Source organism: Tachypleus tridentatus, chromosome 5 (genome assembly GCF_004210375.1).
Source record: "Tachypleus tridentatus isolate NWPU-2018 chromosome 5, ASM421037v1, whole genome shotgun sequence".
Classification (NCBI taxonomy): Eukaryota; Metazoa; Arthropoda; class Merostomata; order Xiphosura; family Limulidae; genus Tachypleus; species Tachypleus tridentatus.
Window position 1 is genome coordinate 23,425,601 of NC_134829.1, and position 17,040 is coordinate 23,442,640.

The following is a 17,040-nucleotide window of genomic DNA, read 5'->3' on the forward strand; positions in this document are numbered from 1 at the left end:
CTGATGGTGCACACGTTAACCAAAATGTTATGCACAATGAAGTAAAGGCTAGTCTCAAAATATCTACCACTCCACTAGATTTCTTTTTCTGTGGGTATGTTAAGGGCTTTATCTATCGCACACCTATAACAAAATCACAGAGCCATAGACAAGAATAACAGATGCAATATCCTCTCTAACTGTGAACATTCTGCAGCGAACGTGGACTGAAAACGAATGTCTGTTAGACGCGCCGAGAGCTACTAATGGTGCACATGTAGAAGTCCTAACCATTACGTTCACTGTCCTTGTTTGAGATAATAATAAAAACCACAGCAGTAAACTAAGCACTTCACTTATTAGTGGTTTTGTTTTTCATTTAGTGCAGAGTTACACGAGGGATATCTGCGTTCACGTATTGGTGAAAACCATAACAATAAATCAAGAGCTTCATAATTAGTCTTCACTCATAAGTGATAACCACAACAATAAATCAAGAGCTCCATAATTAGTCTTCACTTATTAGTGATAACCACAACAATAAATCAAGAGCTTCTTAATTAGTCTTCACTTATTAGTAATACCCACAACAATAAATCAAGAGCTTCATAATTAGTCTTCACTCATAAGTGATAACCACAATAATAAATCAAGAGCTTCATAATTAGTTTTCACTTATTAGTGATAACCATAACAATAAATCACAAACTTTACTATTAATCTTAATTTAGCGGTAATTTCTAACATTTGTGAATATATTTCTTTTCTGTATGTGAACAACATATGATTGATTGAAAATGTATACATCTACAGTGTTTATTGGTAATACAAACATATTAAATTATTTGTACCATTCTCTTCTATAAATAACAACTCTTAACAATTAATACTCTTTTTTATTTAATCACATTGGGACTATCTATAATCTTTATCCAATAATTGTTTAGTAATGCCGCTGTAGCTGGTTATTCTGTCTAACTATCTGTTAGGAAAGGGATACAAATTTGAGAGATGCAATTCTGATATACAAATATTATCCTCCTATTTTTATTAACAATACGACGATCTTGTGATATTATGAACAACCATGAATAATGATAGAACAAAGCAGTTAATAATAATTGACAAAACTCATGATTTTAACGTTGACAAATATTATAATTGTACCCGAAAATTTAACATTCGGATTTAAAACAAGGAACTACATGAATAAAAGCTACAGCTATACATACTTCCGCCAGCCTTATGCTGCACTACAGAGTCAAATAAAGAGCTTCAGTATTATTATTTATACTGATTGTTAATGGCCGATTAAAATCAGCACTATAAAACAATGATGAACTTATTATAAAATAAGCACTAAAAGTTTTTTTGCAAATTCCATTGCAAGTCCCAGTGCCACCTTGAAGTTATAATAGCCCCCAAATGCGCTGGGGATAGCCTTATCTACCAGACAAAACTCAAAAGTTGATGTTTAACTAGCCAGTATTCATACGAAAACAAGCTGCAGGCACTAGGAGTTAACACGTTGTCCGCATCAGCAGTCAATTACATACCCTAAAACAGGCATTCCTGATATAGGCAAATTTCTTAATTAAGGCCAGTTTTTGTTTCATTTGTAATTAAACACAAAGCTACACCATGCTTTCGAAAGTGCAAGTCCGCAGACACGTCGTGTGTCTCAGTAACTCAACGTTTTTTTCGGTTCAAGTACGATTACTATGATGTCATCGTTTCCTCGTGTCCAACCGAACGCGCTGTATGATTCCAATAGAAGTCACTCGAGTTCACTTGAGCATCCTTCTGAGTTTCATTTTTTGTGTGTGTTTATCTGCATTCATAGCGGCGTGCTTTATATATAAAATGTGCATATACTTCAATAATGCCGCAACACGAAGTATACTTTTCATCTTATAAGCAATTAATAGAAATGTTAGATCGACAATGGAAAGCTTTCATATTCGACTTAATAATAGTATTTCTTAAAATGATAATAGTTTTAAGTGTATCATATCAGAAATACCTAATCTGTAGCTCTTAAAAAGAAATTACTAAATGTAATTACACTGCGTATGAACGCGAGAAAATTCAAATTAAAAACATAACACGTGACACTTTATTCCATATCAAAAGTTCATAAACTGCAGAACGCGAGAAAATTCAAATTAAAAACATAACACGTTACACTATATTCAATATCGAAAGTTCATAAACTGCAACTTTTAGGTCGAAAATTTTTTTTCACAATTTTGTTTTTCAGTTAGTAACTAGGGAAGAAGATAAATATTGAACAAGGGATGAAATTCATTCCTCACGAATAAGGAGGATGCTAGAAAAAAATGGGATTCTAAATAAAACCAGACTTGTAACACGTAACTGATTAAAGATAAGACAGTCCTCTTCTTATGGATGAGGTAAATTATTGCTCCATAATATAAAGCTGTAATAAGAATAAGAAACTAACTGAATGTGGGGAAAAAAAAGAAGTAGGCCACAGTATTTTTTAGAGTTATTTGCATCCATTATGTCCACAGTAATAGCATAACTATTTTTATCCATGATAACAGTAACTTGAAACGTTTGAAGCCAACACCAAGAACTTTGACTCTTTTTGGTGATTACTGTAATAATACTAATCATTAGAAGAATAAACTATTTGAAATTCCAAGGTAATATACATTTTTTCTTCCTTATAAACAAGACAGGTAAGTCATAATTTCTTTAGGAATGAACATACGAAACATCACCTGAGGCTGAATGTTGGTGATTTTGTTCCAAGAGAAATCAAATTCTTGAAGCGGAACCTTGGCTTGTTTCAGGTACCTAAGGAATCCCAGCTCTTCAGGGCGTAGGATCAGCAGGGCGTGTCCACGGCCTCCCTCCCCACGGGCTGTTCGCCCCACCCTGTGGATGTACTCCTGTATGAGAGACAAGAATTTAGTTTTGGAGCAATGATTCCGTGATACCAAGCGTATTCAGTGACCTATTGATAATTACAAATATTTCCTGGCTTGCTTATGTTTGTTATCTTACTTTAATCAACTACCGTAAGTTATACCACACACTTACGTAAAAAAAAATATATATATATATAAAAACTGGTTGTGGCTTCTTAAAAATGTAAATTTCAATATACAATATCGTGGCACTCCACGAGGTTTTCGTAATAAAACTAACCCGTCTTAACAAAAAAGTACTACAAATTTCATTTGAAAAGAATTCACAAGAAACTGGTTCGTTACATGGACGTGAGAAAATCACATTAACAATGTTTATGAATTTCAAACATTCAAGTCAAAAACAAATTTCACAAATACTGAAGGCAGAAATGGGTAACCCAAATCAGGTTTGAAAAATGATATACAAACATAGCTGAAGATGCGATAAGGTTTTCATGTTGTGTCATACCCTTATCAACTCATAACTCTAAAGATGGCAGAGAAAACGTTCACGTATTCACTAAAACACACAATAATATATATCAGTTTCTAAACATAAGACAGTGGCACTTAACGCCACATTTCATACAAGCTGAGCACGTGAGACAGAACGAATAAGCAAAACGTAACTTTATTGATAATACACCACATCAGTGATTTCCAGACTGCGTGTGATTCGCAAAATGTTTTAACACGTTCTCGAGAAAAAGTTCGCAATAGCGGAAGCAAAAGTGTTTGTGTGCATCCATCACTGAAATCATTATAACTTTAAGGCTGCACATGACAAACTGGAAGGTGAAGAACTTTTTTTTTTTCCATTTTTAAGCTAAGATAAAGAAGAAGTATAGGCTTAATCATAGCGATACGAGTTACAAAAGTGAAATTTTGGACGAGTCTTCTAGTTTTTATGATGTAATATAAACAATAACGTAATAATAGTACGTATTAAAAATGTAATAAGAAAAACAAACCATATATTTCCATGAACACCATCTTGTGTGTGTGTTTTAAATATAATTCAGACTCAGGTAAGGGAGAAAATCCCTGGAAAATATTTATTTTTAGGAGGGGCTGATGGGATTGGGCAATTCCATGAAAGGGATTTACAGATGTTAAAATTTTGAAACCACTGTAGTATATCATGATAGTCATTTGAAATAAACAGATTTTTTGTATTCTGTCGAGAACTCTAACAAATATGCAGTACTGACATCATTCTCGTATGTAAGATGCATCTCCTGTACAGATGTAGTACATGATATCATGTGGTGTTGGAGAAGGCTGGGATGCATTTCCTGGTGACAATGAAAGCCTAGATCCTACAAAACTCGCAACACGAGTCCAAGAGCGACATCAGTGATACCAGTGACATTATAGGTTGCGAAGTGAAACCGATTATATAAAGAATGGACCTCTGATGTCACGTGCTATGACTGGAATTTGATCGGGTGCAGGCTATTGCCACGATTATGATGGGATGGAACAGAGCAGTACGTAACTTCCTGCGTCTAAGAAGTATATTTCTACCATATGTACAGGACTTTTCTCTGTTTAAAATTGCAAAAGTTAACGATTAAAGTATTCGAATTGGAGAGTGCAGAAGGAAACGTACGCAGCCACAGATAGCCCTTTCTGGTTACATAAATGTTACTCGAAATAGAACGAAATACAGATATATTAACTGTATTATTGAGCCCTCTGTGAACACAAAACTGTACTTTTCCAAATTGGACACACACTTGGTGTTCCTTGTCTTCAAGTATAACTATTTTTACATTACATACGTTTTGCAACTCCGACGTTTCGCTACATCAAGTCCGAAACTAACGTTTCCTTACGACACCTGAGAATATTGACACCGTACTAAACAAACAATTATTTCTTTGTACTTGTATTAAATAATAACCGTGAAGCACATTACCATCAAGTTACTGTGTACTACATGATGTTTTACTATTGTGTACAACGGATAACATTACTATAGCCATATGGAATATATTTTCATTTTATTTGTCTGTTGTGTGTAACATCTAAGTAAACGTTCATGTTTTCTTTGAATAAATTAACAACAATAATTTTTTCATGTTTCTTCTATTCTAATTACTCCTTATTTTAATTCGTTACTTTTTCTAACGGCGCTAATATACATGCATATATGTTGCTTTCTGATCAGAATGTAATGTTTTATGGATATTACGTGAGCCAAGGCGTGGCCTAATGGTTACCCTACTTGGAATCTGAATGGTTCGTGCCTCGTTGACATATATATAAACGTGTTCTTCATAATGAAAATACTGGCAAGACAAGAGTTAGTTGTGGGTGTTATTGCCTTTAACTCTATGTAGTTTTATAATTTCAAACCTTGGGAGGGCTACGCGGAGTAAAGTCCTTTGGATAGTTGGTTTGTTTTTGAATTTCGCGCAAAGCTACACGAGGGCTATCTGCACTAGCCGTCCCTAATTTAGCAGTGTAAGACTGGAGGGAAGGCAGCTAGTCATCACCCACCGCCAATTCTTGGGCTAATCTTTTACCAACGAAAAGCGGGACTGACCGTCAATTATAACGCCCCCACGGCTGAAATAGCGAGCATATTTGGTGTGATGGAGATTCGAACCCGCGACCCTCGGACTACGAGTCGAACGCCTCAACCCACCTGGCCATGCCTGGCCTTGGGTAGTTTTGGCGAGATTTCTCAAATGAACAAAACTTAGAAAATCGAGAGGGTATAAAATTATTAATTTAAAAGTTGTCAGATCCGCGTATTAGAAGCAACAGTTTGCTCACGTACTCTGATTTTAAACAATTTACTATTAAATATTTAGCGTATTTTTTCAAATAGTGTAATTTTTCGGTTTTACGTTTCTAACTCATCGTAACTAACTCTTCTTACGCTATTTTACGCTTCAAACATTATTTTGTAAATAAAAATGTGTAAGTGATTTTAATAGTTATCAAATGTTCGTCACAGATACGAACTATACATAAAAATATCATAATAAATACGACACAAATTATCTGAGAATTTAAACACACCTCGAAAAAAAACTCGTATTTGATCAGGTTGCAAAGTAAAGATTGAATATATTCCAAGGAAGTTGAGCCTACAGTGTTATATACCCTAAAATAACTGTCTCTATGCAGGAGGAGACATACCCACGATACTTGTTTATCTTACCGTGCTAAAGATGGAAACCAAGTTCTAATACACTGATACGTTCTTGATAATGGCCCGGCATGGCCAAGTGGGTTAAGGCGTTCGACTCGTAATCCGAGGGTCGCGGATTCGAATCCTCGTCGCACCAAATATGCTCGCCCTTTCAGCCGTGGGGGCGTTATAATTTTACGGTCAATCCCACTATTCGTTGGTAAAAGAGTAGCCCAAGAGCTGGCGGTGGGTGGTGATGACTAGCTGCCTTCCCTGTGATCTTACACTGCTAAATTAGGGACGGCTAGTGCAGATAGCCTTTGAGTAGCTTTGCGCGAAATTCAAAAAACAAACAAACAAACGTTCTTGATATAAATATTCACGTTGTTATAAGTGGAGATGTGGGGTTGAGTACCAACTTCTGTATGAATAAATTTCATTATCATACAGTGTATGAAAGTTGTTAATAGAAACCTGGTGGCGCTACAGAGACGTCTCTATATCGAAGATACTACTTATAATCTCTATACTGTGGTTTATACTTTGGGGTTATTGGTTTTGTCCTTGGGGATTAGCGCGTGTTCGTAACGAACTAATTATTTATTGCAATGTGTGCGTGCGTGTGTGAGACAGAGACCATTTCAGTGCTTGACGTCTCCTTTATTATAAAATAAATACAAAACATGTACCCAATCCTCAGGTTTTCTTTTTTTAAAAATGATAAGTGGTAACGTTTGAAATAAATAACTGCTTGTCTCGTCTGCAGAAACTCTAGCAAACTTTATATCCCAGCTATCCGGTTTACTCCTGCAATATAAATGTGTATATTACGCATACCGTTCATATGTACCCACGCACATACCAGTATACCTGGATTAATTCCAAGTACAACTCCCTAAAATACCCCCCCCCATTAAAAACATACTATGCTGCTTATTAATAGTATTTTTTGAGCATAGGTTGAATGGTTGCTTTGTTTAGAATGATTTCCTGAAGTTCTACACTTTGTCTTATTAATATTACTAATATGTGCGTGCACATGTGTATATATATAATAGTATAAATGAAACACATGCCATGTATGACTGATTCATTTAACAATATCGTTGTTTGTTTGTTGTCGCGCGAAGGCATTCACTATTCCTTATACACACTATTTCCCGCGGGTAATTGAGCCGCAGATTTTAACATTGTTAAGTCTGTAAATTTACTGTTTATCCACCAGGGGATCATTAGCACCGACAAAGTGCTAGACGTAAATAAACGTGGCGTACGAGTTCATGTTTTATAAAATGTTTCATTCTTTCCCACGCTTTGAATAAAAACTTGAAAAATATAGGAGGAAACGAAACACGCCTTGTTTACTGGGATAAAATTTAAACATCCTGAACAGGAAATTCTACTTTTAGCATTAAAAAACAAAACAAAAAACACACATGAAAATCATGGTAGTTTTAAGTAAAGAAACGAAATATCTAAAGGTGTTTTTCTTTATATAATGTTTGCTGTAAAATAAATAACTCGAATATCGTTTCTGTGATATGACAGTATGCTATAAGACACATTCAAAGATTAAAAATACATCAAAGATATCGATTTTTTGTATTAGTATTGCTGTATAAAGAGATGTTTTATCATTACATAAATCATGCACGTAAGGTTGGCAACTTTATAAACAAACAAACAAGGGGGGTGATAGTTTATTTAGTATGCTACCTGTTTATGGTGGTAGTTAAAATCAACTAAAAACTGTTACTGTTTTAACTGATATTCACAAAGATAAATGAAGCTAAAAATATTACTGTTATCAAAATCACGTTAAAACGCTAAGAGACCTACAATCAGTACAGGTGTTACAATAATCAAATACGTATTTAATTACAACTTACAACCTCTGTAATCGTATGAAAAAATCAATCAATTAAAAATAAAATTAACGACAATGCATTTATATGAATTAGACGTAAAACCTCTTGGTATATTGGTAACAATTTGTTTTGTTTCATGAATTTCGCACTAACTAATTTAGAAGTGACAGAGGGAAGGAAAGAAGTTAACTACTGAGCTACTACTGGTTAACGTATAGTGGGATTGATTGTAACATAATAACACCTCACTGCTGAAAGGGTGTGCATGTTTGGTAATGGGATTTGAACTCGTAATCCGCAGATCGTGCGTGAGTCGAGTTCCTTAACCACCACATCATTAGCAACTGAACAAAGCAAGTTACTGTCATGACAAATTCGAATACATTTTTAATTGGAAATATTATTTATATTTAATTTAAGCCGATAAAAAAATAGCTGGGCACATAGATAACACTAATACTTTATAATATTGTGAACTTTCAAATCCAGCCGTTCAAAGTTGTGTTGATCAAAAACATAAAACAAGCTTCTGGTTTGGTTTGTTTTGAATTTCGCGCATAGATACACGAGAGTTGTATGCGCTAGCCGTCCCTAATTCAGCATTGTAGGACTAGAGGGAAGGCAGCTAGTCATCACCACTCACTGCCAACTCTTGGGCTACTCTTTTATTAAAGAATAGTGAGATTGACCGTAACATTATAATGCTCCCACGGCTGAAAGAGCGAGAATGTTTGGTGTGACAGGGAAAAGGAACTTTCCGAACACAAACATTTAATCTGTCTAAACACTTTTCCATTTACCATGATAAATGACAAACGTTTAACAGAAATTTATCTATCTTCGAAAGATTAGTTTCTTTTCAAATACGACCCATCATGTGCGAGCACCTTCTGTCTTAACAGGGTTTTGTTAAAATATTAATATTAGCTTTTAAACAGATGCTTAAAAACAATGGATTGTGTCGTCTAATGTCAATACTGCATTCCTACCGCACATTAAGAGGTGTGGGATTAAATATTCGTACGTGTTTGTAACAATTCATAATAGCAAAAAAAGAAAATATTTCGCGCTTTTATTTTTTGTACATTTCTCTTCCTTCACAAGAGGTTCCGGAAGTTGTCACAGAGGTACGAAAACAAATACTTTGCTAAACGAACACTACAATCAATTACAAATTACATTTTAAGGAACGTGCTACCATCTAGTAGCAAAATAATGAACAACAAAATTAAATGAATTCTCTTGTTATTTATTGCTCGTTACATTACTTGCAATCTAATACGTTATGAAATATCTGTGGTAAATAAGACATTATAAACTACTTACTGTGTGGGATAATTTTGAATAGAAACTTGAAATGTGCAAGTAACTAAAAAATGGCCAATATGATTTGAGAAGGGCTTCGATGATACGTTTTTAAGATGAATACCATGCTGAGTTCAGTTGTTACACAGAGGAAACTTTTATGTGTAGGAAACAAAGAAATGGGGGGCGGAAAGAGTTAGACGTGAACATTGACTAAAATCATATCACATAGAAAAATTTAGTTCTGGTACAAAATGGCTAAAAAGGTTATGAAAAATATTTATAAACATGTTTTTATGAGTAAAGAAGTTAACATTATTCTTCTACAAGATTCTTACTGACTAAATTTAACTTAAAGTCCAAGGAGTTTCACCACAGAAAGAATATTAACTAGAATTTCAAATTTACTAAGTTTACCTACACAAATATAGCAAGCTTTAAGTAAAATCTCCGAGTACTTTGTACACAAAAACGATATGTGTTAAAATATGTACTGGCACTCAAATACATCTGTGAACAGATGCTATCAGTCTGAGAAGTCTGAAGAATAAACATACATTTGTCCACAGTGTCTGTTTTCTCACAACAATACCATATTGGGGTATGTGCTGCATCCACTGAGGAGAATCAAACTCCTGCTTCTAGCATTGTATATCTGCAGACTTATCGCTGTCCCTTCGTGGGGGACAATGTTCAGAGTACAGTTTGAATACCGTTTGCATAACCTTTAAAATCTCCAAAATGTATATCTACAATTTTGTTTTAGAATCCCTTCACATCATACCTGGTATTTATTCATCTCTACCATGAACTGTTAATTATTCAGCAATGTTGAGTAACATATTTGTTTGTAGTTAAAAGCAAATCTTTACAATGGATTACTCATGCTATTCCCACAAAGGGTATTGAAATTCAATTACTAATGTTAAGTCCTAAGAATTGCAACACTGAGGGGGAGGGTAAAATGATTAGCTAATAATTGACATCAAATACATAATACAGTGTTAAATGGCACTTTGACCACCATTCACTCGCAAAGGGTTGAAGAATTCTTGTTTTATTTTTATTAAGTGTCATTTATTCATAAATGCAAGAGTTCTAGAATAATATATAACATAACTAATTAAGGATACAAGTTAAAATATGGTAAATTAAATTGCCTTTAAAATAACATGCAAGTATGGTAATAGAAAAAATCGTTCTGTTATTTCATAATTAAAACAAGTTTACAGAACGAAAAGGTGTAACCCATGATAAGTTATGTTAACCCTTCTCCAACAGGCTCAGTATAATATACAAGAGTTTGTCTGCACATATTAAATATTTGCACTATAACTTTTGATATAGCATATGTATCTTCACAAGATTTGGTAGGCTTTCAGTAAAGATTACAAGTTTTTGTACAAAAATATAACATTTTTTAAAGAAATATTTTTATTAAAGATTTGTTTGTCAAAATATTAAGTTTGTTTTATTACTAGTCTGAGTACAAAGTCATTTCATATGAGTTAAGAAATGATTCTTCATTTCAAAAATTTGTTTTCAGTAAGACTTTATATTTTATGTTATTTTCTGTGAGGTCTGTCAATTGACCAACCTCGTAACCATCATGAAGAAATTAGGGAATAAATATAAAGTATACTTTTTTCGTGCTAGAATGCTTACATTACATCACAAACATACAAATGTTTATTCTAAGTAGCTTAATTCTCATAATGCTATATATTTATTATTTTTTATTACATTGACTTGTCAGTCATGCCCAGCTAACATTACATAACATGCATTGACACAGTGCATGTGCACATGTTATGTATCCAGTAATATAAAACTGACCTTTAGTCTTCCCTGTGTTTCAATGAACCAGTATTTTGTAATATACAGTCACATTTCAATTATTATACATTATATGTATAAATATATAGATTATTAATATTTAGAAATAAATTATTAAACTTGTTTTTCTTAAAATATAGAACAATAAATCCAAAAGTAAAGCAAACAATTATCTCTTCTTGCTGTTGGGCATAAATTGCTAAACCTTTTAAAATATTGCACATGGAGGATATCAAACAAAATTTTTTTAGGTTTTATATATACAGCTGAATAACCAAAAATTCATAAATGACTATTCTGATACCATTGAATTGCACTATAATTTATTAATCTTAGTAACTAAGATTATAATATACAGTTTTATATATACAGTTGAATAACCAAAAAATCATAAATGACTATTCTGGTACCATAGAATTGCACTATAATTTATTAATCTTAGTAACTAAGATTATAATATACAGTTTTATATATACAGTTGAATAACCAAAAAATCATAAATGACTATTCTGATACAATAGAATTGCACTATAATTTATTAATCTTAGTAACTAAGATTATAATATACAGTTTTATATATACAGTTGAATAACCAAAAAAACATAAATGACTATTCTGATACCACAGAATTACACTAATTTATTAATCTTAGTAACTAAGATGTATTTAGATTTTTAAAAATATGAAAATTCAAGCAGACTAATGACAACAACCTATCTCACTGAAATCTTGAATCAAAATAATTCAAAGATTAAAATGGCCGAGAAAATTTCTCTGGGGAAATTTTAAGCCATTGATTGGTTATACACATGCCATATTTTGAAATAAGTGTACACAACAAACAATTTCCAAAAATTGAAAGATCAGAGATGCTGTGTTTGACTCAGTACATAAGCCATATTCCAGCAAAACAAAAAGAAATAAGGTTCTTATTTTATAAACAAGGGTTAATAACCAATTCTAAATTTCAGTGTTAAAAGTAATTGTGCAAAAAGTTAGTAAGAACGTGAAATAAGTACCTATATTAACGAAGAAAATGTCACTCTTGAAAAATTTTATTTATGAAACTGTTGTTCGCTCCTCTACACAGTGCTTTCTCTACCCATACCAGCCAATTTTTCATATATAACTGTAAATTTAGTTTATACCTAAGGGCATTCTCACCTTTGGATCATCTGGAGGATCATACTGCACTATCCAGTCAACACATGGAATATCAAGACCTCTGGCAGCCACATCAGTACACAACAGAATTCCTGACTCTGCATTGCAAAATTGGAAAAATGTTGTTGTTCGTTTTGTCTGCTTCTGCTTTCCCTACACATAAAGCAAATACCTTGTATCAATATTGAGTAATAAGGTTGAAAAATCATGTTTCAAATTTAAAAAGATAAATGACTCATTAATTCACAAAACCATGAATTAAAACTTGTTACAGACCTCTGATTTAGAAAAAGTAATTTATATCCACAAAATTTACCATTTGTATCAATGTGTTTTGGGTAAGTTGAAGTGCTTAACAGTTTTAACCAATCAACTATAGTTTTATACAACTAAACAGTGATGAAATATTGTGTTTATGATTAAAATACAAGTTTCAAAAATGAACAAGACCGAATATAATATGATTTTAATTCTTTCACTATGTAAAATTTGTTTGATAAAAATTAAATAATCAAATAACTGTATTTGAATTTGTATATATTTATCCATCATGCTTATCAAGTTAGATATAAAAAATCATGTAACACTTACATATCACCTATACAAAATATTGGTTTAAATAAATATCCATCTTAAAAGGTTTTGTTTTAATATATAATGTTTACTATATAGTTGTGAAGATTATTGATTAATAAAAAGAGAAAAGTATAAAATATCCTGCAGTAAGAAATATAACTGGAGAAAAATAATCAAACAATCCATTCATTTTACCAGTCAGAGTTGTATTTTGATACACTACATTAATTCAAATCAGCCAAACTTGTATTTTCATATACATAATTTTCATAATTAAGTCAACTAACCAGAGATTTATATTTTTGTACATTACATAATATTGTATTTAACACTAGATAGAAATACAAAGCCAGAAAAACTTACATGTATACTCATGACTGACAAATCAATGTAGTTCAAAAGTTCATGGTGAAACTTGACCGACATACATGAGCTGAAAAATACCATCACTTTCTTCTTTCTATTCTTCTTCAGGAATGTGAAAAGCAGCAAAAACCTTTTTTCTGATGGACAGACAACATAACCCTACAGGAACAAACAAAAAACTGTGAAATCTAACAAGTATGAAATATTTATTGTAAGTTACCAACTTTATAAAGAAAGTTTTGACACAGTTGCTACTAAACCAAACATAGCTAAACATCAATTACTCAACTTCTTATAAACTCCACTTTCTATGTTCACCCTAATTTTCCAGAATGCAAAGTTGAAATGAGTATAATCATTACTATTGGTTACATACAATCATTACCATCATGTGGAACAGAGTACCTATCAGAACAATTAATCAAAAAACAAACACAAATTTGTAACTACCTGTTCTAAACCTTCAACTGTTGCTTTTTCTTTGATGTCTTCTATACCAATGTACAATGGTTCTTTTTTCAAAGCCAACTTTATCAGATCTTCTGTCTTCTTGGTTAATGTTGCACTGAACAACATTGTCTGTCTTCTCTCTGTATATCAACACAGAAAGAAATGTGTAAAATTTAAGGAAATTACCTGCTTTTAAAGCTGTTACACATTTCTTCAACACTCCGTCAAAAATATTACATGTAAACAGTAAGTGAAGTACAATATCTGACAAATAAATATAATTTAACTGATTTAAAATTTCAATTTCAATTCTCCATTTTTTCTCTCTCTAGGAAACAATAAATTTTAACTTGCATCTAGATTTAGTAGAAATTTAATAAACTGGTTAAACAAGTGTAAAGTTTATCTTATTAATACTTTTAAGCCAGAACTCCTCTGAGCATTAGACATCAAGTCAGTTAAAAATACTCTAAACCTGTGGACCAGAAACAATTCTTGATGTTGTCATAATTGTTAGCTTCTAGGTAAATTAATTTTTTAATAAGCTGAGATTACCATTGAAAATAAGAAAAAATCATTCGAATAAGAATGGAATACTTGGTAAAATGTCACAGCTGATAGTGGAGACACTAATCAATGCTTACTCTTGTGGTATATAAGAGTATTATGTTTTCTGCCTCCTTGCTTTAACATATAATATGTTTCACACTTGTCATCTATGCATATATGTCATTCACATAAGACAGCATCTTTTGATTTTTTATGCAAAAGATAGTTGCAAGGTCATATTCAGTGTGTAAAGGTGGAAAGCTGTCTTTTTCTTCTAGCAGTCACTGACGTCTTGAAGTTGTGACCTCCCTTAAGAATCACTGCGAATGACCAGTTACATGAGTAGCAATAGTCACTCTGGGTAAATCTAATGTGACTCACTGAAGTAAATAACAAGATGTTCATTTAGTCTGTTATGTGACTTCAACTGAACAAGTATGGCAGCAGTTCTTAGTTTGATACAAAATCTTGACTGAGTGCATTTCAAACAATTCTAGAGAGAGAGAAATAACCTTGGAACTAACATTCCAGTAAAGATGACTGTCTATTGTGGCAAATAAAGTACCATTTCATTATGATTGTGTTAATAGTTTATGGTGATTCTAAATTTGTTTTCAGTTTTAATTTCTTACAAACTCAGTCTGTCAGAATATACAAAATTAATTTGATAAATCTCTGGTTACTCTGCAAATCTATGTTCCCACCGTTAGAGTAAATGATTCAGTATTTTCATACCCACCCCTCTCTCTCAGATTATGTCAGAGTATTACAATAATACATTTTCTCAACTTTCTATTTTTTAAAATTAAACTCCTACAATTTCATAATGAAGGGCTTAAATAATAACAGCTCACTTTTATGTCTTAAAAGTAAAATTATATTCCTTTTTAGCTTCAGTTTGATTAATGGTATTGATTAAAATGCTTCATATAAATATATATTTTTTATTTCAATTTTTTATTATTTTGCTTTATAGTTATGAACATTATTTTGAATTTTTACCTCAGTAAATGAAATTAAGAGTAATCTAAACTTTGTAAAACAGGGCTTGAAATTAACTATTACTGATTAGCGTTGCAGTTTAGTCAGTAAAACTTAGAAAGTCTATGACAAAAATTGCTGGTACACACTATTGATGGAAGATTTCCATATTCTACCTGTTGAATATAAATACACCAGTTATACGTGCATTTCAGTCACTTGTATTATAAAACTTGTGGTTCAGAATGTTATTGTAATTTTGATTAACAAGACTACTTCACTTGCTGGCACCATGCGAGTTTTGTAATCCCCCAGTTGAGCTGCATGGTGTAGCCAGGTTAAGTATCAAGAAATGGGAATAGCAAAATCTTAGCTTTACCTCTTCTGACTGGTGGATCTGTAAGCTAAATTTACACTGCACACTATCTTCCCTTTGCAATGTAATTTTGCCAGCACTGTGATTAAAAATATTATGCTCAAGTGATTACTAAATGAAGGTAATAATAGAATGGAAATCACATAAATTTCATGTGATTTTTTTTCTCTCACTTTTCTTTTAATTTCTCCACGATTAACTCAAATGTTAGGCCTCATGCTTCTAGTTGTTTTTCTGATTTTGACTTTCGTACTGTCAATTATACTGTAAATTTTAATACTGTTTTACTGTATGGTGAATATCAGTAGTAAAGAACTGCAGACTTTGTTGGTTCGATCATTAGAGGCACTAAGTTCCACCAAAAATCATTTTTCAAGATTTGAGAAATTTTTTAAAATAATAAAAAACTACTACATGTAATTATGACAAGTTTTGATATTCAAATATATATGAAAAAATGCCACAATATGTATATATACATACACACACACACACACAAATAGAAAATATAACCATAAATTTAAGCCAAAACAAAACACATTTAAATTGAACAAAATATGCTATATTTTTAAATAAAGATTTCAGAGAGCAAGCTACAACATGGGATTATGAAATGTGTCCTAGGTTTTGGAAGTGACTGTAAAAAAAGGACCCACATTGGAGTGGGGATACACCATCTATCAGTCTTAACATCCAATTTGCTAGTCTCACGAGAAGATTAGAAATTAAGAGACTGATGTTTGAATGCTAAAGCCCACAACATCTCACATCTATATCACCCTTCACTGCCTGCAGACAGCTGTGGGAAGGTGACTGCTCTTCCAAGTTAAAATAAGAATAAGATAAAACATAAAAAGATGAAAAAAAAAAAAAAGTAGTACCTTATTATTTTAATTTCATTTTTATATTTTTAAAATTAATTCATGATGTATGGCAACAAAACTGGTGAAGCATTACCTATCAGTCTTAAAGCAATGTGATAATACATCTAAGAAATCATGCTTTGCCAGCTTGGTTGTTATATACCCAAAGACCTGATGTCTCTTAAAGAACCCATGAAAATGGTGTTTTAAGTAAAAGTGTATGTTTTAGCCAAGTAGCTTACAGATAAAGTGTGGTTTAAATGTTACTTTACTGTTCTTAACAAATACGTACTGAGTGACTGACAACTTGTTACAAGTCTCATGTGCCAGTCAACAGTGTACTTAACAAACCTGAAGATGCACATACACCACACTGAAGATAAAAACAAACTTACTCGGTAAGATTTTAATGATTTGTTTCAGTTCTTCTTCAAACCCAATGTCAAGGATTCTGTCTGCTTCATCAATGATAAGACACTGAAGATTTTTATACAAGAATTTGGGTGTGTTCTGTCAAATAAGTAAAACCAAGAATGACAAACACAAAATTAACACTTTAATTATTTGTCATATTTTTTTTAAAAGCAAAGTAACACAATGGGATATTTGTGCTGTGTCCATTGCCTAGATGGAACCCTTAATT

The 17,040-nt window shown here is 32.3% G+C and overlaps 1 protein-coding gene across 1 annotated transcript in view; it reads right to left on the reverse strand.

Annotated features, from left to right (window-relative positions):
- pit (probable ATP-dependent RNA helicase pitchoune) overlaps positions 1-17,040 on the reverse strand; it is a 78,764-nt gene that overhangs the window by 30,253 nt on the left and 31,471 nt on the right. The window contains exons 8-12 of the mRNA XM_076501630.1: positions 16,793-16,907; positions 13,629-13,768; positions 13,176-13,337; positions 12,237-12,389; positions 2,727-2,897 (exon numbers count right to left, since the gene is read on the reverse strand). Of these exons, the coding sequence (XP_076357745.1) occupies positions 2,727-2,897; positions 12,237-12,389; positions 13,176-13,337; positions 13,629-13,768; positions 16,793-16,907 (741 nt within the window). The remainder of the gene's footprint in view (positions 1-2,726; positions 2,898-12,236; positions 12,390-13,175; positions 13,338-13,628; positions 13,769-16,792; positions 16,908-17,040) is intronic.